Source organism: Mastacembelus armatus, chromosome 10 (genome assembly GCF_900324485.2).
Source record: "Mastacembelus armatus chromosome 10, fMasArm1.2, whole genome shotgun sequence".
NCBI classification, from domain to species: Eukaryota; Metazoa; Chordata; class Actinopteri; order Synbranchiformes; family Mastacembelidae; genus Mastacembelus; species Mastacembelus armatus.
The window spans coordinates 12,035,130-12,056,124 of NC_046642.1; the positions used below are offsets into that span (position 1 = coordinate 12,035,130).

Sequence of the window (20,995 nt, forward strand, 5' to 3'; positions counted from 1 at the left end):
AAACTGAAACCCTGATTAGAATACACCATTCACCCCCAACATTATGACCATTGACAGACAGTGAATAACACTGATTATCTTGTTACTGTGTCACCTGGCAGTCTGTTCGGTATATTAAGCAGCAGGTGAACATTAAGTCCTCAAAGTTGATGTGTCGGAAGCTGGAAAAACAGGCAGGTGGGTGGCTCTGACAAGGGTCACAGTGTGGTGGTTAGATGACTGGGTCAGAGCATCTCCCGAACTACAGACCTTGTTGGGTGTTCCTGGTCTACGGTGTTTAGTACCGGCCAAAAGTTAAGTGCCAACTTTCCGCTGCAGTGACTCCAGAATTAAACAGGTGGTCATTATGTTATGGATGATCAGTGTATGTTCTCCATACTTAGGGATAATGTAGAGCTTGACATGTCTCCAGTTTCTAATGAGGTTTCCACTATTCACATCAAGCCCATCTGTCAGCCGCCTCCCTGTCTTTCTCCAGCTCCGGTCACCATCCCCTCTCCTCATTGATTATTGATGGAGGACAGACAAATTCTGGAGTGGAGGCAGAAGACAGATCCATTACAGAAAAGCCAAGTTACACACACTAAAAGGTTAAAAATACAGTGGTGTGAAAAAGTGTTGGCCCCTTCCTCATTTCTTACTTTTTTGCATGTTTGTCACACTTTGTTTCAGATCATGAAACAAATTTAAATAGTAGTCAAAGATAACAAGTAAACACATCATGCAGTTTTTAAATGAAGGTTTTTATTATTAAGGGAAAACAAAATTCATGGTTCGTGGTTTATCACACCTGAGTTCAATTCCTCTAGCCACACCCAGGCCTGATTACTGCCACACCTGTTTGCAATCAAGAAATCACTTAAATAGGACCTGCCTGACAAAGGGAAGTAGACCAAAAGATCCTCAAAAGCTAGACATCATGCCGAGATCCAAAGAAATTCAAAAACAAATCCGAAAGAAAGTAATTGAGATCTATCAGTCTGGAAAAGGTTATAAAACCATTTCTAAAGCTTTGGGACTGCAGCGAACCACAGTGAGAGCCATTATCTACAAATGGCGAAAACAGTGGCGACTCCTGGACCTTCCCAGGAGTGGCCGGCCAACCAAAATTACCCCAAGAGTGCAGCGACGACTCATCCAAGAGGTCACAAAAGACCCCACAACAACATCCAAAGAACTGCAGGGCTCACCTGCCTCAGTTAAGGTCACTGTTCATGACTCCACCATAAGAAAGAGACTGGGCAAAAATGGTTTGCATGGCAGAGTTCCAAGACAAAAACTGTTGCTGAGCAAAAAGAACATAAAGGCTCGTCTCAGTTTTGCCAGAAAACATCTTGATGATCCCCAAGACTTTTGGGAAAATACTCTGTGGACTGACGAGACAAAAGTTGAACTTTTTGGAAGGTGTGTGTCCCATTATGTCTGGTGTGAAAGTAATGCTGCATTTCAGAAAAAGAACATCATACCAACAGTAAAATATGGTGGTGATAGTGTGATGGTCTGGGGCTGTTTTGCTGCTTTAGGACCTGGAAGACTTGCTGTGAGAAATGGAACCATGAATTCTGCTGTCTACCAAAAAATCCTGAAGGAGAATGTCTGGCCATCTGTTCGTGACCTCAAGCTGAGGCGAACTTGGGTTCTGCAGCAGGACAATGATCCAAAACACACCAGCAAGTCCACCTCTGAATGGCTGAAGAAAAACAAAAAGAAGACTTTGGAGTGGCCTAGACAAAGTCTAGACCTGAATCCGATTGAGATGCTGTGGCATGACCTTAAAAAGGCAGTTCATGGTCGAAAGCCCTGCAATGTTTCTGAATTACAACAATTCTGCAAAGATGAGTGGGCCAAAATTCCTCCACAGCGCCGTAACAGACTCATTGCAAGTTATTGCAGACAATTGATTGCAGTTGTTTCTGCTAAGGGTGGTCCAACCAGTTATTAGGTTCAGGGGGCAAACCTGTTACACATGTAGTTTTGGATTTTGTTTTCCCTTAATAGTAAAAACCATTTAAAAACTGCATGATGTGTTTACTTGTTATCTTTGACTAATATTTAAATTTGTTTAATGATCTAAAACTTTGTGACAAAGTGTGACAAACATGCAAAAAAATAAGAAATCAGGAAGTGGCCAACACTTTATCACACCATTGTAAGGGCTGTATTTTTGGGAACAAATCAGTTATGGGAGTTATTTCACCTCAACACTCCCTGTAATGGAGCGAAGAGATGAATGACAGAGGGAGTGGCGCTGAGCAGTAATTTAGAAGTAAAGGCTTGTTACTTCATGTTGATCAACCTGCAATAATATCTAATCACAGATCAAGGTAGAAAGCTAATATATAAACAGATTCTACTTTCTGCTCGAAGATGCTGAAGCTGACATGGATATCATGTCAGTTTTATTTAGGTCAGACTTCTCACTCCTTATTTGTTTGCAAAGGTGGTGCGATTCTCAAATTGCTCACCTGTCACGAGCAGCTCATTATTCCTTTTTAACCAAACAAAGGAACAGTATCTGTGTCAGGTAAACACCAGGCTCAAAACAATGCAGCAACAGCAAACTAAGTGATTATCTTGAGTATTTCCAGCCACAAAACACTATATGACTAATGAAATCTTCAGTTACTGTGTGAAACAATATGTGGTTCCTACTTTGTGCCTGTAATTTGAGGCGCTGTAGTATTTCACTGTGGCTGTGCCAAGTTTTCATTCACCTCATTTATCAATGTATGAAAAGTTCCTATCATTTAATATTAATTCTGAGGTTTTTGGATGAGACTGAGCTCACTGAACATTTTCTGTTAATATAGTAACTGGTGTTTTTAATTTCTTTTTGCTTGTTTATTTGTTGTTGTGTTTCCTGGAAAAGCGATCATATTCTGGAACGTAGTCTTCATATATGTTTAGCATCTGTTGCTCCTCCTAAGGTTTCTTCCAGTTTCCCCTATGGTAGGTTTGTTTTTTTTTTGGCTGCAGTTTTTCCCTTATCAGAATTGTGGCTCTGACGAGAGAATTTAGTTGTATTGCGTGTATAGGTGTAAAGCACCTCAAGGCAAATTTATTTTATTTTTGATATTGAGTTATATAATAATACTAAAACTAACTTGACCTGACTGTAAAACCTGGTAAGAGGAAAAAAGTAATTCTTAAGTGCTTCGTGAAATGAACTCTTCCCTAAAAGCTTTGAGTGGGCTGAAGTTGCTGGAGTGTGGGCTCCATATAGTTCATAAAAGCACACATTTGCATTATAAAGACGGACAGTGATGTCTTGAGTGCCCTCTGGTGGATTCCAATGTATGCACAACATCTGGATATCCTGACAGTGTCTATTTTGAGCTTAAACTGAAGGCTACAAGACACACAGAAACACATTATATATATATATATATATATATATATATATATATATATATATATATATATATATATATATATATATGTGTGTGTGTGTGTGTGTGTGTGTGTGTATATATGTATATAAAACATGGACAAACATGATGATGGCATATAGAAGTTATAAAGTCTTGTATTAAATCTGTTACACACATCGTTGTTTTACAAAAATCATTACAATGGCATGACAGGAATTAAGCACAGTAAAAAATATATGATGCTTTTATATTGTTAGACACTGTCTGAAAACACAATGTAAGATATTGTAGCAAAAGTGATTAATACATTTTTTTAAAGCAATATGCCTTACCCAATATTCTACTAATTTCAGAACAAATACAAAAAAAGGCTATTACACAGATGAATAAGGTGCAAAATATAACTGAAAATATATTTTATTCAGACAAATTGTGTATATTGGTCTTTTTGTGGGATGTGTTGAAAATAAATGTAGAATATCAACAGCCACGTCCCGTAAAGTGTCATCTGTATCATCTTTTAGCCCTTTCATTCATGTTGTAAACAAATGTTATGGCGCTACCTGCATGTTCGCAGGTACAGCATAATTACTTCAGCCAAGTCTTTGTGACAAGGCCCATGTGCGAATGCTCAAAAATGAGCCAGTCTAAGTTCATTTATGTTGAATCTCTTTTTGCTGTTTCACTCTGAATCTTCTTCTGCACAGAGTGAGAGTATCTATCCCCAGCGTGGGGCTACTATCGTGAGCGGTTCCCTGTTGCGTCCGTTGATAATGGGCCAAGGATTAAAGTACGGGAAAACAGGCTCTTTGAATTTCGCGTCACAAAAGGTGAAGAGGTGGCTCATGTCTCCTCCATCATAGAACGCCACTTCACCACGACCGTAGTCCAGGTAGACGCCCACCCTCCTGGGGGGTTTGGAGGGATATAATAAGTTGTCCTCTGAGTCAGTGCATGCTTCGTACTCGCTGGCACCTTTGCCATTGTCCCTCAGCACCAGGGTCCAGAAACCATCTTCTGGGCACAGGCTGATCTCTTGCTTTCTGTTGACCGAGGCTGTGGCCACACCCAGACCCCACGCCGTCTTGGAGCCTACTTCCACCTCCCAGTAGTGTCTGCCAGAAGAGAAAGCTTCAGAGCCCAGGATGATGTTGTAGCGGGTGAAGCGCTCCGGGTTGTTGGGCAGATCGGGCTGGATTTTGCCCACTTGGACGCTAGTGCGACACGGAGAAACCCACAGACAGGGATAGGCTGTGTCTGGATCGAGGGTCACTGCTGTGACAGCTGGATGGGTTAGGGGGAAAAAAATAGTTAGAAATGGAGAAATACAACGGTGTACATGTGTTGAGACATGAGAATGATCTGAGAATGACAGGCAGTGACCTTCCATAAACTTTTTTTTTTTTTTTTAACTTATGTCTTGTAGTTTGCCAACTTCATGCAAGATCAGAAAACACAAAATTTCTCTAGTTGGTAAGTTTAGCAGGGGTGTGTATTTAAATACCTGGTTGTAAAAAGGAGCTCAGTCTCCTCCACATTCTGTACTGCAGGGGTCCCAGAAACTCTCCTGTCTGCAGATCGACACTCACCTCTGGGTAGTGCTCAAACAAGCTCTCAGCCCTGAGAGAGAAGGAAAAACCTTATATTACAGAAAAATTAATTCTGGAATTCATGTTTGTTAATTAGAAAAAGTAAAGAGAGCAAAGCCTTTACGCTTTATGATCATATCTACATTCTTAACTATGCCACTTATTTAAGATGAACAGTAAATTAAGTTTACAAAACCTTTATATTTTAGGTTGTGACTAAACCACAATCATGCCCCAACATTTCCTGCAAATGAATTAGAACGTCAGTAAGAAATCACTGCTGCTGATGCCATCAAGATGATACTCACCCTCCAATGAAATCTTTGATTCCCTGGTGAAAAAAAAAAAAGCAGATAAGAACAAGCCTTTAATTACAAAATACTTCAGTCTCTGCTGAAACATGCAACTAGAATCCCTGACTCATCATTTCTATTCTTTGGTATTTATCATCTGTGTTTTTTTTGTTTTTTTAACTCAACTTTTTTCACCTTCTTTAGTTCTTCCTCTTCTCTCTTACCTTAAGCTGCTCTGGGTTTTCTTCTTCACTCATTTTAAGGTGAAGCTGCTCGGCCGTACTTTCCAGTTGGCTGAGCTGCTCTGTCGCTTGAGTTAGCGCCTCCTCCAGCTTATTGAGTTTCTCCTCTTTCTGCTTTTGCAGTTTCTCCTTTATGCTCTCCTCCTCCCTGAGCAGGAACTCTCTCAGACGACCAAACTCTGCAGAGATCAGAACCTCCAGATCTCCCGTACGCTCCTAAAACACAGGGAAGACCAGGTTCAGTAAGAACTGGAGCTCGGTGTAAAAAATTTTCCTGATTTCTCAACTGTAAACGAAAGAAATATACCTCGCTAATCCAATAACCATTTATTTTACCCAGTTCGCTAAAAACATTAAAAAAAGGAAAATGTAAATGTCACATCGAACAGTCGGGTTTGTTTGCAATACTGATGACATTACTAAATTTATCATGTGTATATCAAAGTGTTATATGAAGCATGTGATTTGGCAGAGAGACAGATCTCCATCTGTGACAGATTTTACATACAACGATAGATTCACACAAGAAAAGAAACTGACGAACTTCCTCTCAGCCCACATCCTGTCACACTGACAGAAAAAACCGAGAAGTGAAAATCTGTGAATGTGCATATAAACTGGGTCAAACATACAGGAAAAATATACACGCTCAGACACTCAGCTTGTAGCAGGCAAGGACACAGATATGTTTAGGTATCTGCTGCTGCAATGCTTCACAAAACGCTCATATCTCAGTTTTAACACACACACACACACACACGTGTCTAATCCAGATGAATGATGCTGTCTAGTGTCTATCTCCTTCGTTCTGGGTGTGTAACACTGCCTTTTTCATACTGTACCTTCTGTACAGGTATATATATATGTGTGTGTGTGTGTGTGTGCACCAGTTAAACCCAGGGACTAAAGAAATTTTTGTCCTGGTTGGTCTTAAAAACAAGTAGTTGTTATGGCTGAAGGGGCCAGTGAATGCATCACATTAGCAGGTGTTCTCACAGCTGTGTGTGTTTCTACCTGTGTGTGTGTGTGTGTGTTGCATTTGCCTGTGGCAAATGTGTGAACGTGATAAAGACAAACATGACACAGCGTGTCAAAAAGTAAGCGCCTATTTCATGTCAGGGGGAACATCTGAATTTACAAAACATGAGAATGACCCCAATCAAACAGCTGAGCAACAACCTGATGTGTCACCACATGAGCAAACGTTATTTGTCACTTGTGTTTGTCAGGCAGGTGAAGAAATGGATGTTAACTATCACAAATACTGCTCCTATCCAAAGGAGACAAGTATTTTAAAAAATATTTTCTTTCTTTCCCAATGATTCATAAATAATCACCCCCACAGACCTACACACACACACACACACACACACACACACACACACACACACATCTTGATACCTTAGTGAAAAGGATCTTTTCATTGGTCTGTCTCTGGAAGAGCATGGCCTTATCTGTCTGCAGCACAACCTTCTCTAGAGTCGCAGACAGCTTATCCTGTCGGAACACAGCAGAAAGAGACAATCACATGTAAAACAGCTTCAAAAAGTGCTGTCAGTAAACTAGATTTTACTTCATTCGACTGGCGCCTCGCTCCGAACAAAGGCGTCATACGATGTCCACCCTTTCCCAACTGAACACTCTGGCCCACAGATTCAAACACAAAGTGGGAATTCAGCACCAGTAAATCATGTTGAGGCATCTAAGACTGAGCCTTCCAAAAAAAAAAAAAAAGATGGTGGTAAGGCGTGAGGTTAAAATGTAGGGGAGGAATAACAGCTTGCACTGGCCTGCTGAATTCCTGTACAACACAGAGTCCTCAGAGGCTGCTAGGGAAAACAGGGAGTCTGATTTTCAAAATAACATCCATGTCTCAGCATCTGGTTAGTGACATGGGCCTGATATATAAAAAAGAAAAAACGAATTGTTTAACACCAGACGGTATTTGTTATTTCAGTAAATACATTTTTACTGAAGTTGATTTGACTTTTTGCTGTTTGTGATTTCATAAAGAGGAAATGCCAAATAAACATGGGGTGTTATTGTTTTCCCCAAGACTTAACCAAAGCCCAAATTTGATTCTATAGCCCCAAACGAACAAACAGAAATTAATTATATAGTTTAAAGGCAAAAAGGTTCGGGAATCTGTATTTCTAACACATAATCAGACTGATGAAACAAGAAGAGCATGACTAGAGACTCTGACCTAATTACCTTGCTCTACCAGGAAGAAGTCACAAAGTCAGTGGCTTACCTTGTAGTTTTCAAACGCCTCGGTGATTGGGATGACGTTGTGGGTCTTGTGGTCTCGGGACATGCCGCACACCAGACAGATCGGGAGCTGGTCGTCCTCGCAATAAAGCTTCAGTTTCTCCTCATGCTCCTGGCACATATCCATACCCAGGCACAGCCAGTGCCCGACAGACGAGGCTTCGCTGTTCATGCTGGACCCAGGCTCACGTTCCTCCGGCTTCAGCAGCGCATATTCCGGGTCAAATCTGGTTATTCCCGCGGCCGTGTCCACGGCCCGTGCTCTGCGCACACTGTCCACAACGTTGCACAAGAGAGAGTTAGGCCGCGGTTTGCGTACGCACGACTTTCTACACTTTGGACAACTCGACAGCTCGTCCGCCTTGGCTTCCCAGCACTGGATGATGCACACATGGCAGAAGTGGTGTCCGCACTCGAGGATCACCGGATCACTGAACAGCTCCAAACACACAGGACAGGTGAGCTCCGACTGGAGTTCCTCAAGCGCGCTGGCCTCCGCCATAAGAGGATCAGTCCAAAAGCAACACTGTGGCAAGTAAAATCTAGACTGCTCTTCCGTTCAAAACTGAAAGAGGGAGTGGTCTGAGGCTGACGGCAGAGCAGACGAAGAGCTTGCAGCAACAGGCGATGACTGAGTACGAGACAGACTCCGTTACAGGGCGCACGGTCTTCATTAGCCCGGAGCGACGCGGTCTTTCCTAGAAACATAGAAAGCATAGAGAACAGTAGGTTGGACCTGATCTTGTTTAAACAATCCGGGCTTGCAGCTCTAAATATGGTTAATAATTATGACTGTATTGTGATAAAGATTATCCACAGCCCTTTGACTAAAGATCAGAGGTCAAATGATTAGAAGACGAAAGAAAACCTGGCACAATAACGCAAAGTAGTTCTGATTATTGGTCTAGACTATATAATAGTGATATAACACCTGATGTAGCCATGACCTGTTAGTGCTGCATACTTTAAATGTTTGTGTGGTAGAAATAAACATACTTACCCTGCTTAGGTTTCAATGGCACAACCTGATGACTCACTACTTATGAAGTCACTGTAGACAGTGTGAACACAAACTTTAGGGATTTTTTTTTGTTTTTTATGCAGCTCACACACCCTGTTATTTGCATCCGATAAGCTTTACTGATTAGCAGATACTTTAGGCAAATAACACAATCGCTTTGCATTCAAATATATCAATGAATGTCAGTATCGGGGCTCATAAATTCTGTTTCGTGGAAAACTTATTTCAAATGTATGCAGGCCATGTATTCAGTCTGAGTTCCACAACACAGCCTGCAGCCCCTGAATCAGTAGAACACAAATATGAGAAGAGAAACTAGCTGACACAGAGTTTAGACTCAGCAGTTCTTCACTATGTGGAAACTGAACATTGTAACTCCTGGTTATCCGCAGTGCACAACTCATTATCAGTGACTGCGTTATTACTCACAGTCCAACCAGTTTCACTGGCCTGACCATGATTGACGTGATTGCTGAGAGCAATACTATTGTGTGAGTGCTGGGAACAGCTACTCCATGTTACCGATATGGCAGCCAGTGTTTTTTTTTTGTTGTTGTTTTTTTTTATTATTAGGCTAAACGTCTGTGCACTGAAGGTGCTAAGTAGGACTCTTGTTATTCTGCAAGACTATTCTTTTTTTGCATAATAACTGTGAAGAATTTGTGATTTTTTTTTTCTCATCAGAAAATATAATATAAAAATAGTAAAAAAATAATGACGTCAAACTTGGTAGGTGTTTCCCCTGTGGATCTCTTCACACACCACAAAGAAAAAAAACTTTTGCATTTGGGAATGCCCACTTCAATATGATTATGTTTTAAACCATTTTGAATTTTTTTATAAAGGCACTTTTTTCACTCCCTATTCTCCATATTTCATCCGGTCTTCATCAAACCTGTTATATGCCCTATTGGGATACTGAATGAGTCTGTACAGTTTCACTATAGGGGGCATTACTGTTAAAAAAACATATTAATTACTACAAATCATACAACTTCTACATACATACATCTAGAAATGTGCTCTACATCCCTATTATCCACCTGATCAAATTTCCCATTGGTGATGGCAGCAGCAGCTTTTTACGCTGCCTTTTCTTCAGGACATTTCAATTCTGGTTCATTTTTGTGCCCTGGATAGTCACGTCTCAGAAAGCTCACTAGAGGGCCATGATGTACACTGTAACATCAGCAGCTCAAAGATAAACTTCATGAAGATAAAATACATACCGTCTGTGCTTCTTTATCCTTCATCAAACCCTAACATAACATACCTCCACAGGCAACAAATTTAAGACCAAATTTAGACCGGTGTTAATGAACAATTTAATTGTTTTTTTTTTAATGTTGGTGATGTTTTTGTTGAATGAATTTATAAAAGTGTGAATTTATAAAAAATGTATAAATCACCATTTATCCTGAATTCCAAGATGAAAGTGCGTCATTCATTCAATAGGAAACAAGAACCTCATTCACTTACGAGTTGATCTCAGAGCTACGTAACTGTGACCCATTTGTTGTCACTTGGACGTAATGCATAGTCAGTCCCTCATTGCTTTCTATGTTTTATGTATTTTCATTGGTGGTGCTCATCAGCAGTGGTCCTCCCCCATATCTGTGTACTTTACATAATCAAATATCGTTAATGCAGTAAAATGACCTTTCTGGACAAAGTGGAGAATAAACTGACTGAAGCAAAGGATCTTCCAGTTAACAGAAAAATCACATTATGAAATAAAGAAGCATCAGATTTTTGTAAAATTACAGTTGAGAAATAATGGAAGTACTATGTGCAGTATGGAGTATTGATAGCTCTCTAAAAAGTACTGTGGTTTCCATGACAGGGGAAGTTTCGATGAGAGAAGGAATCCAGGAATCCATGACCAAACTGTAAACAGAATGAGAAAATTAAATACAGAGAACTGTCTTACTCAGTGTGTTTGTTTAATGATACCAGTGAGCAAACTGTTGCCCAGCTGTGGAGACGCTTTAGGACAGTAGCCTACCAGATAAATGCAAGAGCACAGTTTGCATCTGACCATCTCACAGCAAAGCACACAGAAATCTGCATCTTGCAAAGTACTCATGTTTATTCCACATTCGCAGTCTATTTATTTTTTAGCAAACGTGAGAAATGCTGCAAAGGTTTTTGGTCCATCCAGCTTTAAAATCTTGGTCTTGGATAGAATTAAGCCTAACGAAGACAATGACAAATTCTACACAACTGTATGTCTTGTTTATTAGTTTTTTTTTTAGACCCATATAGTTTCAGTCTGTCTTGTGAGTCAGTTGACCTGTAGGACTGTTGTGACATGAAACAGTGCTCTGCCATAAGACCTGAAATATATAACACAAAGGCATTTTAAATAGAAATAAATGCTGTCATCAAAATTTGCAAAATATTTGCGGTATATGATGTTAAAAACTTTACCAGAAGACCAGCTGAGTGCTGGTTAGTGTGGGAAGGATTACAAAGGGGTTGGGGGTGGGATGAAACTTTTGCCCACACAGTTCCTGCTGTCAGCGCATATAAAAGAGGAAACCTAAGTGATGGCTCACAAGCACCCATACTCCAGACGCTTAGTTGACATAAATAAAATATAGGTTTCATTTAAGTCTGAAGATTTGTCTACATAGTACAGCCAACCCTCTGCTCTGTTCTCCATGATGTTTCAAACGGAAATGCTGCAGTTCTCCACGGGAGCTCTGCTTCTTCTCCTACCCTGGTTTGGTGACCTGGTTCTTGGAGAGGTGAGCAAAGATTTTTCCAACTGCCTTGATTTCTTCTATCAGAACACTCCACCTAAGGGTGTCAGGGAAACGGGATACCAGCCAATATGCCAGCGCTACAAAAACCAGTACCACTTTGCAAGCTTGTACAACCGTCAGCATCGTGCACCGCTGTACTCTGCATACCTGCTCAGCCCTGCGGATGGCAAACGGCCCAATGCCACTTGGATGTACGAACCACAGGTAAGACTCTGTGGGGCATTACTATGTTAAATTTAACGTTTAGATATGCTGACAAATTACTATTTTGAATATTTTTTCTTGGTTAAGAAATCATCATTTCCTCTGGTTCACTTATATTTTTTAACTCTGCAAGGCTTTATTGACAAAATGTAAAGTTAAGTGTGTTAGATACAATATTTACACCAAAACATTCAAAAATTGAAAATTTTCTGGTGCGTTAATAAAGAAGTTGCATTTCATAGGTTTAATATACTTTTTTTTTTGTCACACACATTTATACAATGTACAGATTTTTTCCTCTTACTCCTTTAACTAAAGGATCTGTCATACACTTATATTAACTTCTAAACACTAACATGCCTTTCACTTTACCCTTCTCTTTCAGTTGGTGTTTTCACGTGCCAGCTCAGAGATGAAACCTTTCAATAAATCTGTCGACCAGAATGTGATTGAGAACCAGGCTGTACCTCAGGACTACAAGAACTCCAGCTACAGCAAAGGTCATCTCAATCCAAGCATGCACCAGAAGACAAAAGAAAACCGAGAAGCAACCTTCACCCTGACTAACATTGTCCCTCAGCGACCTAGTTTCAACTCTGGCCCCTGGAGCCTGCTGGAGACTAAGGTATTGAGAAGATTCAAGGACTACTGCAAAGGGACGATGTATGTGATCACCGGGGCTATGCCTTATGAGTCTGGAGCACGTTGGATCAATAATAGGGTGTCTGTTCCTGAGTACATGTGGTCTGCCTACTGCTGCCCATCATATAATACCAGCCTTCCTGAATCTGTGCAGCCATTTTTCCCCACATATGCTGCAGTGGGAAGAAATGACCGTAACAGTGGACAAGAGATTGTGCCAGTCAATGTCAAGGCGAAGAAATCGGTGAGGGGCTATGATGTGAGGCAGATGTCTTTAGAGACTCTGGAGGTTATCTTGAGCCAAAGGCTGGCCATGCCCATCAGTCTGTTTCACGGGCAGTGTCAGTAACAAAGGACAAAAGCTTTAGTTCTTTGTTGCAATCGTATGTTAAATACTAGAAGTGTGAGCTTCAGTAGCCAAATCTTACAGCTTATCACCTCAGCATGTGGCCAGATTAGAGAAGCCAATAAGACTTTAGCTCGTCCTTTCCTAACTCTCTCTTTAATTACTGGATGTGTTTACAAAACATAAACTCATCCTTATAAAATTGTTGCATATACTATATTTTGTATTTTGCTTACATATTGAGCCCTGCAGTAGGGAAATAGTGGAACTGGACTTCTTGTTGACTTGAAATATTTCATTACTCATCAAAGTGGCTTCTTCATTCTAAGGGGAAGTTCTCAAATTTACTCTCCAGGTTGGTTTCACTCCACCCCTAGCATGAATAGGCTTGTCAGGTGAACAATGGAGGAGAGCACTGGGCTGTTAGGATCTAATGGTCGATCATGGATCAAAAGGATTGCAAGAGTCAACCACTAGATCCTAACAACCCTCATCGGTGCTCACTTCCATTGTGTTCACCTAGTGAACCTATTCAGGCTAGGTGTGAAGTGAAACCCACCAGAAGTGTAAAGTATCATTGTGGTCAATGTTCCACTTGCTTAAATTCAGCCTCTGCTGTTACTTTTAAGCAGAAGCAGTGTCTTGCTAACTTAATAAGCATGCTAAAGAAGGTAACAAAGAGGAAATAAGCATGAGACTAAAAGTTCAACTTTCATTATTTTTGTGAACAACTTTAAAATTAGATTAGTCACACACTCACTGAGGCTGTGACAATGTGTTTGCATGTCTATCCAAGGATGAATAAGGGGTCAAATGTTCTTTTAAAGCTTTTCTATAGTAAAAATTCTTACTCTCAGCTTGCGATTCTCTGTGCATCTCTGTAATCAAGTTCAAACAGTGACTGACCACAGGCAGAGTACTCCCAAACAAAATAAATCAGTTTCACCGGAGTCCAGTTTTGTTGGAAAGTCAATTTCTGATTATTATAATCATGTAATTCTTATCAATAACCTTTTTGTAACATGTTTGCTAAGCACATGTTTTCTGATAAAACAAGACCAAAATGTGTGAAAAGTTTTCTGATGAATTGAAATATTTATTTCTTAATAAGACCACAACAGAAACATACAAATCACCAGGCTGTCAATTACACTGTCAAGGAAAAACAAGGCCGTCAGCTTTAACATGAGCGAATTGCTGATAAAAATATAAAAATGTAGAATTATTGTTCATCATAAATTAGCTTTGTACAACTCGCAATAAAATGGCTAAATGTCTGAGATCGTGATTATTTCTCCTTCTACAGAGAAACACCTTTAACCGTTTGCCTTCTACGCGTCTATCTGCTTCGTCAAGATGCTTCAAGTCAATTTATCTTCTCATATGTTTATAAAAAAGGCAACTCCATCTCACTCAGAATAATATGAGAATATACCAGTCATACTAATGGCCTAAATTCTACCACATTCAATTAAAAAACAGCTCTTTCTTTCCAGGTCTATCAGAGGTTTGAAGGAAAGGCTCTAGAAACATTGGTGGTTTTTCAGTTGCTCCACGTCACTAAAGCCCCTTCCACAGTTAGAGCACTGGAGTGTTGCCTTTTCACTGCTGTGTATGAGTTGGTGTCTCTTTAAGTACTCCACGCGACTGAAGCGTTTTCCGCACACTTCACACCCATAGGGCCGTTCACCTGTGTGGATCCGCTGGTGTCTTTCCAAGTTGCCCAGACGACTGAAGCTGCGTCCGCATTGTGGGCACCGATGGGGCCTTTCACCTGTGTGCACCAGATGATGCCGTTCCAGCGAGCGCGAGTGCGTGAAGCGCTTTCCGCAGATCTCGCAGCAGTGCGGCCTCTCAGCAGCGCAGGCACACTCGTGGTTCTTAAGTGCCCATGCGTGACTGAATGTGTTGCCACAGTGGGCACATGGGAAAAGACTATCCTCTGATCCACTGCTCTGTAAATGAGCTCCTCCTAGTGGACAGGGGTGCTCCTCCAGCTCGGCCTCTGAGGTGAAGCCTCCTCCACATTGTGGGCAAAAATGGAGCAGGTCTGCACCACTCTCCTCTTCCCCTCCACTCTCCCCAACACTTCCTGAAGCAGAGAGGCAGGGAAGGTGGTCTGACTCCCCCTGCTCCACCACATCCTCTTCAGTCATTGCCGCAGCTGAGTCACCCTCTCTCAGTTTCTTCGACCAGCCTAACCTCAGCTCCACTCCCCCAACTACTCCAGCCCTCATAATGTCCTTTACCCTAGCTTGCCCTACCTGGTCCTCTCTCTGCAGGGTGGGTGGCTGAGGTTCCAGCTCTCCATCCTGCTCCATTCCATCAAGGCCTATGTATTTGGGGGCCTTCCCGCCTCGTACTACTGCAGATTCCGGGCTGACAGGCTGGGAAGCTGTTATGGCAGCCTGTTCACGGCCTCTTTCAGCCCTTAGTGCAGACTCCAGACCCCTCAGGTCATCTAAGCCAATGCCTTGTTGTGATGGCTCTCCTGAGCCCACTTCCCAGTCCTCATCCTCTCTCTCTCCTGGATGAAGAATAGGGGGACGATCTGACAGGTCGCCTGAGGATGTACAGACGAGGAGAGGTGAGGTGAAGAGCAGCCATGAGCAATCATTTCCACTTCATCTGAAACCACTGGTCTCTGAACACATCACTAATTTCCCCTCCCTCAGTCAGTGTGTCCTGGGCTCATTACCTTCGCTTTGGGCTCTGGAGCCAGTGTGGAGGTTCTGGGTGGGCAGGTCCATCTTTAAAGCTTCCGTGATTAGCCGCAGAGAGGAGGGTTGATAGCCGTCTTTTTGAGAAAACTGCAACAAGAAACACTAGAATGAACATTGTATTGTTTAATTTGTACATGTTTTCAAAGCTCATGAGAATAAAGCTACATGATTATATTGCTTGGAAGCCATTTTATAAGCCATTAAACACTTTCACAGGGAGGCTACTAAAACATTTTGCATGCTTTGAGTATTCAAATACAGCAGAAAAGTGAAGAGTGGATCTGTGTCCTGCCACTTAGCCATATGGTGGAATAACAAACAGCTTTTCACCTCTACCAGTGGTATTTCTACCTAAAATCTTTCTGCACTTGAGATGTGGAGTGCCATACTCAGCGGGCTCCTCTGGAAGCTAAATATCAAATCAATAGCCTTCTCTTTATCCACTGCATCTCTGCAGGTATTTGATGGCTGAAAAACAGAGGCAAAACTCAGTCTCCTTGTAATCTTTCCTCTTTTTCTGTGTTCTTTCTTATTCTATATGAAGCTGCTGAGCAGTGCAGAGATGCTGTGCCACTTCTTCCTCCTACTCCTCCTCCTCTGAGAAAGCCTGTCTCCCTCACCTCCTCTTTGATGTTGGCCGTCTCCTCCCCCTCACCACTGAGGCTGCCCTCCCCTTCCTCGTCCTCCGCCATCCCTCCCTCATCCTCTTCATCCCTGGGGAACTGAACGAGGTACATCTCCCTGGCCTCCTTCCCCCCTCTTCCTCCTGCTCCAGCTACCATCCCAACAGCTCCTCCACTTCCTCCTCCACTGCTGGTGCTGCTGCCACCACCACCACCGCCACCTCCTCCTTCTTCCTCCCACACACCTCCAGGCCAGCCTTTGCCATAGGCTGCTGCTGGGCCCTTCTTTGACTTGACTCCTGAGGAGAAGAGAGGAAGATGAGGAAAAGGGTGGGAGGGAGGTGAGAGTAGAGGGAGAGGAAGCAGGAGAGAGGTAGAGCACAGGGAGGCAGGAAGGAGAGAGAATGATATATGAGGGAAAGACAGATAAGTGGAAGGAGATGATTGGAAGGCCAGGAGAAATATGAAGGAGAAAAGAGGGTGGAGAAGTGAGCGATGATGACGAGGAGGGGATTGGAGAAGCAGAAGGCAAAAGGAGTAGAAGGGAGGTTGGGGGAAGGGAGAGAGGAAAGGGAGGAGGGGAACAGGAGTGAGCATGATAAACGAGTGAGGAGGGGGTGCAGAAGCACGGAAAAGAGTGCAGGAAAGGGAGAAAAACGTGACAGAGAGGAAAGGAGCAAGAAAAGCAGAACAGAGGGAGGAGTGCAGTTGGTTGGGGGCAGGGGAGGAAGAGGAGGAGGTTGAGAGAGAAAGGGGAGGATGAAGAGGTGGAAAGTGGGGAAAGAGTAAGAGAGAGGCAAAGAGAGAGAGAGACAGAGGAGAAGTGGTGTGGAGTGTGTAATTATAGTGGTGGAGAGGAGCAGGAGCGGAGTGGAGTGGAGGAGGTGGGGGGAGGGAAGGTAAGAGCATATGCGCAACGTGATGAAGGAGAGAGCAGAGAAGGAGGAGGTGGGTGCAGGGAGAGAGGAAAGGAGGAGAGGGCGTGAAGGAGAGAGGAGCGGGAAGGGGAGGAGGTAAGAGTTAAAGAGAGACAGGAGGTGGGGGGAGGGAGAGGAGCAGGGCAGGAAGGGAGGGAGAGAATGTGCAAAGGCACAGAAGAGTGGGAGGGACAGAATGCAGCGGAGAGAGAGAGGAGAGGGGGAGGTGAAGGACAGAGGGAGCGATCATGAAGAGGAGGCGGAGGAGGAAGGGAGGAGGGAGGGAGAGATCAGCCAGATGGTTTCCAACAAAACAAGTGCGTCTTCACATAAGCCCTGACTGCACAGCAAGAAGCCTGTTTCTCACAAACATACAGCAATATGTAGCATTTATTTTCTTTAAGGTGCTGTTTCATTACAATGACAGCTCTGTACAGCACACAAACTGAGGGTGATGTAAGCTTTGAATTTGGGAGAAAAAGCCATCAGAAATACTTACGGGCCACCTCAACTTTTCGTTTCTGCCGCCCTCCTGCTCCATCCTCCACCACCGCCAGCCCCGCGTTGCGGCGGTTGGCAGCCCAGCCCATCCCATACTTGCGCTCGGTTCTCAGTTTGTTCTCGGTGAGCCTCAGGCGCAGTTTGAGAGCCTCGTTCTCTTTCCTGTTGAGGGAAAGCTCCACCAGGTAGTCGTTCACCGTCTCCTGGAAGAGTTTGGTGATCTCACAGACCGAGGCCCGGATCAGACTGTCCATGACAGCCGTCAGATGCGTCTCAAATGTGGTCACTGATTCCTCCATCGTCTTGGCCGCAGGTTCGGATGAGAGCAGACCTGATGGTGGTTCAGTAACAGTTTGTTATTGTCATGATAAAGATTACATGTTTCACATTGTCTGATCCATTTGTTGTATATAGTCAATGTATATTTCCAGTCTATACACATAATCATCAAAGACAGAGAATAACCTGTATCTGTACATTAGGCAGCAGATGCAACATATTGACCATAAAATGTAACAGAGATCAGTAAACTCCACTGTAACATAATAGTTATTCATTTGTTACTATTAAAGATCATATTCATTAAAGACTATACCCCCCAGGTGTATTAAGAAAGTATAACTGTGGTATTGCAAGGTAACAACTACACAACCTGATTCATGTTAGCCTGTTAGTAAACTTGTTTCACTGACTGACACAGTAATGCTAAAGTAGAAGAAGAGCAGCAGCCTGTCCGAGACGCTGTTAGCAGCCTGGCTAATTTAGCTCCTTATACGCACCGAGGTGAAATCCGAAGGAGTGACTCAGACGTGAAACTGCGGCACACGATATGATTTGAAGGATCACAGAAGAGCCCGGTCCTTGTTGGTGAGCTCAGAGACACGGCGACAAAGAAAAGCACCATCCAACTTCTGCCCCCTCTCTCTCCCCCTACCACTGTTTTCCTGCTCGCCTCCGTAAGCGCTGCCTAATGATGCTTCGCAACACTGCGCATGCCCGGTACCGTAATTACCCGACACTGAGGAGCAGCCGCACCCTGGAAAAAACAAGCACTCAGATTTCACACATCGCTTTCTACTAAACCTGGTCCCAATAGCAATAGTGGTGGTGGTCATCATTTTTTTTAATAATATGAGAAACTAATGAGAGAAAAAACAGCTTCCAGTGGGCTGGCGTTGTGTTAGCATGTGTCTGTCAGAAACTATGTCTTCCAGGACGGATGGAGGCGCTATGGTAATTTTGTCTCACTTCGCAAAAGAAGAAGATGAGTCAAGTCTTCCGCTTGTGTGAAGAGATTCGCAGTAGCTTCAGTGTGTGAAAGGAAGGCAGCACTTTGAAAGACTAACCATGCCGATGTTCATGGTGAGCACCAACGTGGCCAAAAGTGACGTGCCGGCGGGTCTGCTGTCCGAGGCCACTGAGGAGCTGGCCAAAGCCATGGGCAAACCTGCACAGGTAGGTCAGGAACGCTTTTTGTCCTGCGGAGTCTACGAAATACCCACAACAGTCTTTCTAGCATTAATGTTATTCTGTTCTATAGGCCTTATATGATATTTGATAGACAAAAGTTATCTGCTAGGTGCGATACGATCATCACCACTACCATCACGTCTGCATCTGCGAAGTGAATAAAGCCTCGCGTCTTGTGCAATTAAGGTTATGCAAACATAGAGTGTTATTCAATGTTAGCATGGGCTGATGATTCATCAGGGGCCTAGGGCAATACATACCTAAATTAGGACAGTACATACCTACAGTAGGAAAATATATATCTGCAGTAGGGCAACATATATCTGTAGTATGACAGTATATACCTACCTACTCAAGTAATACAAACTGAGTAACTGAGTATTTGTTGAAGATCCCCTCAAGACATGTTCAAAAATACTCACTGTGCTTTGACTAACATTTGACATGGTTTTTGCGTAAAAAGTCAAATACCCAGTCAGAAATGAGTTACAGTGGGGTGGGGATGATGTTACTGTTTCAAAAAATGTCACTATGCAACCTTTGCTATAGATTTAACATGAGTATGTTTTAATAGTGTTCATACTGCAATGTCACAAGCTCAGTTAGACTAAGATTCTCAAAAACTAGTATCTGTCAATCATTTGGGGACTTACATTAATTTTGTCTCTGTCTTGTGTGTACCAGTACATTGCTGTGCATATTAATCCTGACCAAATAATGATGTTTGGAGGAAAAGGAGACCCATGTGCACTTTGCTCACTGCATAGTATCGGCAAGATCAGCGGTGCCCACAACAAGCAGTACTCTAAACTCCTGTGTGGACTGCTCAAGAAACACCTGGGTATTTCTCCTGACAGGTAGCAAACACACAGAACAATCACAACATTCACTGTACATAATTTATTAAGTAAAGGTAACATCGTGTAGTGACATACATACAGTATTTCACGTATCTTGCTCACTGTTAACATTTTTATTAACCTAATTTGTGTGTGTGTGTGTGTCTATTTCAGGATTTATATCAACTTTGTAGACATGGATGCAGCTAATGTGGCCTGGAACAACACGACCTTTGGCTGAGATGGAGTCAACACTGAAATAAACATTCCAGTATTTTCCTACATGTATGAGCATATTTAAACATGACAAAGTTAAAAAGCAGACAAATGGTAATCCAATGGCCAATATGCTATGTCCAACTATCTTAAAGCACTTAACACGACCCTTTAGATTTGCACTGATTAATTTCCATTTAATTGCAATAAAGTAAACTGAAAAAAACAAACAAATAATTCTGCATTTCTCTTGATTTTTTGGACTTACAGAGATGCTAAGTTTTACAAATCCATTGTTCACCATTTAAGTCAATTTTGGAAAACACAGGGGGAAATTCTATAGATATTCTTTGATGTAAACAGGCAAAGCGGTCACCTATCTACTATACTACATACTTGAAACTTCTTCTCTGTCCCAACAGAATGTGATAACTGAAAGTGGGTGATGTTAATGCTAATGCTCATTATTTGCTTCATTGGGTTATGTTTTTCATATATTAAACATTCTTCAGGATATCAACCTTTAAGCTGGAAGAGTGAGCAGATGCAGAGTGAAATAATATTAATACATAAAGTATGTGTAAACAGCATGATAAAAAAAGACTATCATTTCAATCTAATTGCCAAAGAATGCAGAGGGTCGCTGACTTTTCATTAGGAAATTTTGTAGATTATTGAATATAGTACAAATTTTCAAACTGTTGGATGCATCACTGTAACCTCTAAATGTTTAAAGTATCATAGTGGTAGTAACGCAATGAAACCCTAACCCACATGAGAAACACCCGTTGTTCTGGTGATGTCATCATAAAGCGCGGCGGGGAAATTACAATTATATGTTCACTTTTCTGTATTTCCTGTGTTGTTCTCCACGATCATATTTAGCCTTCACTTAAAACATACGGATCTGACAGAAACGCAGCTGGTCTCATACGCAGTTGGAAGCATGCAGGTTAGCT

At 42.3% G+C, this 20,995-nt stretch overlaps 4 protein-coding genes across 5 annotated transcripts; 2 read left to right on the top strand and 2 right to left on the bottom strand.

The window, feature by feature from the left end:
* Window positions 1-3,508: 3,508 nt before the first annotated feature.
* On the bottom strand, window positions 3,509-8,407 carry LOC113144098 (zinc-binding protein A33-like). Its single transcript, XM_026329811.2, has 6 exons — window positions 7,750-8,407; window positions 6,897-6,992; window positions 5,478-5,711; window positions 5,269-5,291; window positions 4,876-4,991; window positions 3,509-4,655 (listed from the first exon to the last, which is right to left on the bottom strand). The coding sequence occupies exons 1-6, from the start codon at window positions 8,266-8,268 to the stop codon at window positions 4,090-4,092; spliced, it is 1,554 nt and encodes a 517-aa protein (XP_026185596.1). The 5' UTR covers window positions 8,269-8,407; the 3' UTR covers window positions 3,509-4,089.
* A 2,890-nt stretch (window positions 8,408-11,297) lies between these two features.
* Window positions 11,298-13,697, top strand: LOC113144102 (endonuclease domain-containing 1 protein-like). The gene is made up of 2 exons (XM_026329821.2): window positions 11,298-11,759; window positions 12,145-13,697. The coding sequence occupies exons 1-2, from the start codon at window positions 11,451-11,453 to the stop codon at window positions 12,748-12,750; spliced, it is 915 nt and encodes a 304-aa protein (XP_026185606.1). The 5' UTR covers window positions 11,298-11,450; the 3' UTR covers window positions 12,751-13,697.
* Window positions 13,698-13,810: 113 nt separating this feature from the next.
* LOC113144096 (zinc finger protein 250) lies at window positions 13,811-18,636 on the bottom strand. 2 transcript variants are annotated; one of them, XM_026329808.2, is made up of 5 exons: window positions 18,291-18,636; window positions 17,510-17,842; window positions 16,091-16,392; window positions 15,446-15,557; window positions 13,829-15,310 (listed from the first exon to the last, which is right to left on the bottom strand). In XM_026329808.2, exons 2-5 carry the CDS (start codon window positions 17,808-17,810, stop codon window positions 14,271-14,273), a joined length of 1,755 nt encoding a protein of 584 aa, XP_026185593.1. In that variant the 5' UTR covers window positions 17,811-17,842; window positions 18,291-18,636; the 3' UTR covers window positions 13,829-14,270. The 2 variants fall into 2 exon arrangements, with proteins under 2 accessions (XP_026185592.1, XP_026185593.1); XM_026329807.2 differs by lacking the exons at window positions 17,510-17,842; window positions 18,291-18,636 and having other exon boundaries at window positions 13,811-15,310; window positions 16,091-17,211.
* A 128-nt stretch (window positions 18,637-18,764) lies between these two features.
* mif (macrophage migration inhibitory factor) lies at window positions 18,765-20,273 on the top strand. The gene is made up of 3 exons (XM_026329828.2): window positions 18,765-18,966; window positions 19,666-19,838; window positions 19,995-20,273. The coding sequence occupies exons 1-3, from the start codon at window positions 18,859-18,861 to the stop codon at window positions 20,059-20,061; spliced, it is 348 nt and encodes a 115-aa protein (XP_026185613.1). The 5' UTR covers window positions 18,765-18,858; the 3' UTR covers window positions 20,062-20,273.
* The last annotated feature ends 722 nt before the right edge of the window (window positions 20,274-20,995 follow it).

Bases quoted from the DNA above. Each gene is read 5' to 3' on its own strand.
- LOC113144096 (XM_026329807.2), bottom strand. From the start codon at position 17,002: ATGCTCTTACCTTCCCTCCCCCCACCTCCTCCACTCCACTCCGCTCCT. The intron at 15,558-16,090 runs GTGAGGGAGACA...TTCTTGTTGCAG, and splicing joins CGGCCAACATCAAAGAGGAG to TTTTCTCAAAAAGACGGCTA. The intron at 15,311-15,445 runs GTAATGAGCCCA...GTACATCCTCAG, and splicing joins CTCCAGAGCCCAAAGCGAAG to GCGACCTGTCAGATCGTCCC.
- mif (XM_026329828.2), top strand. From the start codon at position 18,859: ATGCCGATGTTCATGGTGAGCACCAACGTGGCCAAAAGTGACGTGCCG. The intron at 18,967-19,665 runs GTAGGTCAGGAA...TGTGTGTACCAG, and splicing joins CCATGGGCAAACCTGCACAG to TACATTGCTGTGCATATTAA. The intron at 19,839-19,994 runs GTAGCAAACACA...TGTCTATTTCAG, and splicing joins CTGGGTATTTCTCCTGACAG to GATTTATATCAACTTTGTAG.
- LOC113144098 (XM_026329811.2), bottom strand. From the start codon at position 8,268: ATGGCGGAGGCCAGCGCGCTTGAGGAACTCCAGTCGGAGCTCACCTGT. The intron at 6,993-7,749 runs GTAAGCCACTGA...GTGTTCCGACAG, and splicing joins AGGCGTTTGAAAACTACAAG to GATAAGCTGTCTGCGACTCT. The intron at 4,656-4,875 runs GTATTTAAATAC...TAACCCATCCAG, and splicing joins GAGCTCCTTTTTACAACCAG to CTGTCACAGCAGTGACCCTC.
- LOC113144102 (XM_026329821.2), top strand. From the start codon at position 11,451: ATGATGTTTCAAACGGAAATGCTGCAGTTCTCCACGGGAGCTCTGCTT. The intron at 11,760-12,144 runs GTAAGACTCTGT...CTTCTCTTTCAG, and splicing joins CTTGGATGTACGAACCACAG to TTGGTGTTTTCACGTGCCAG.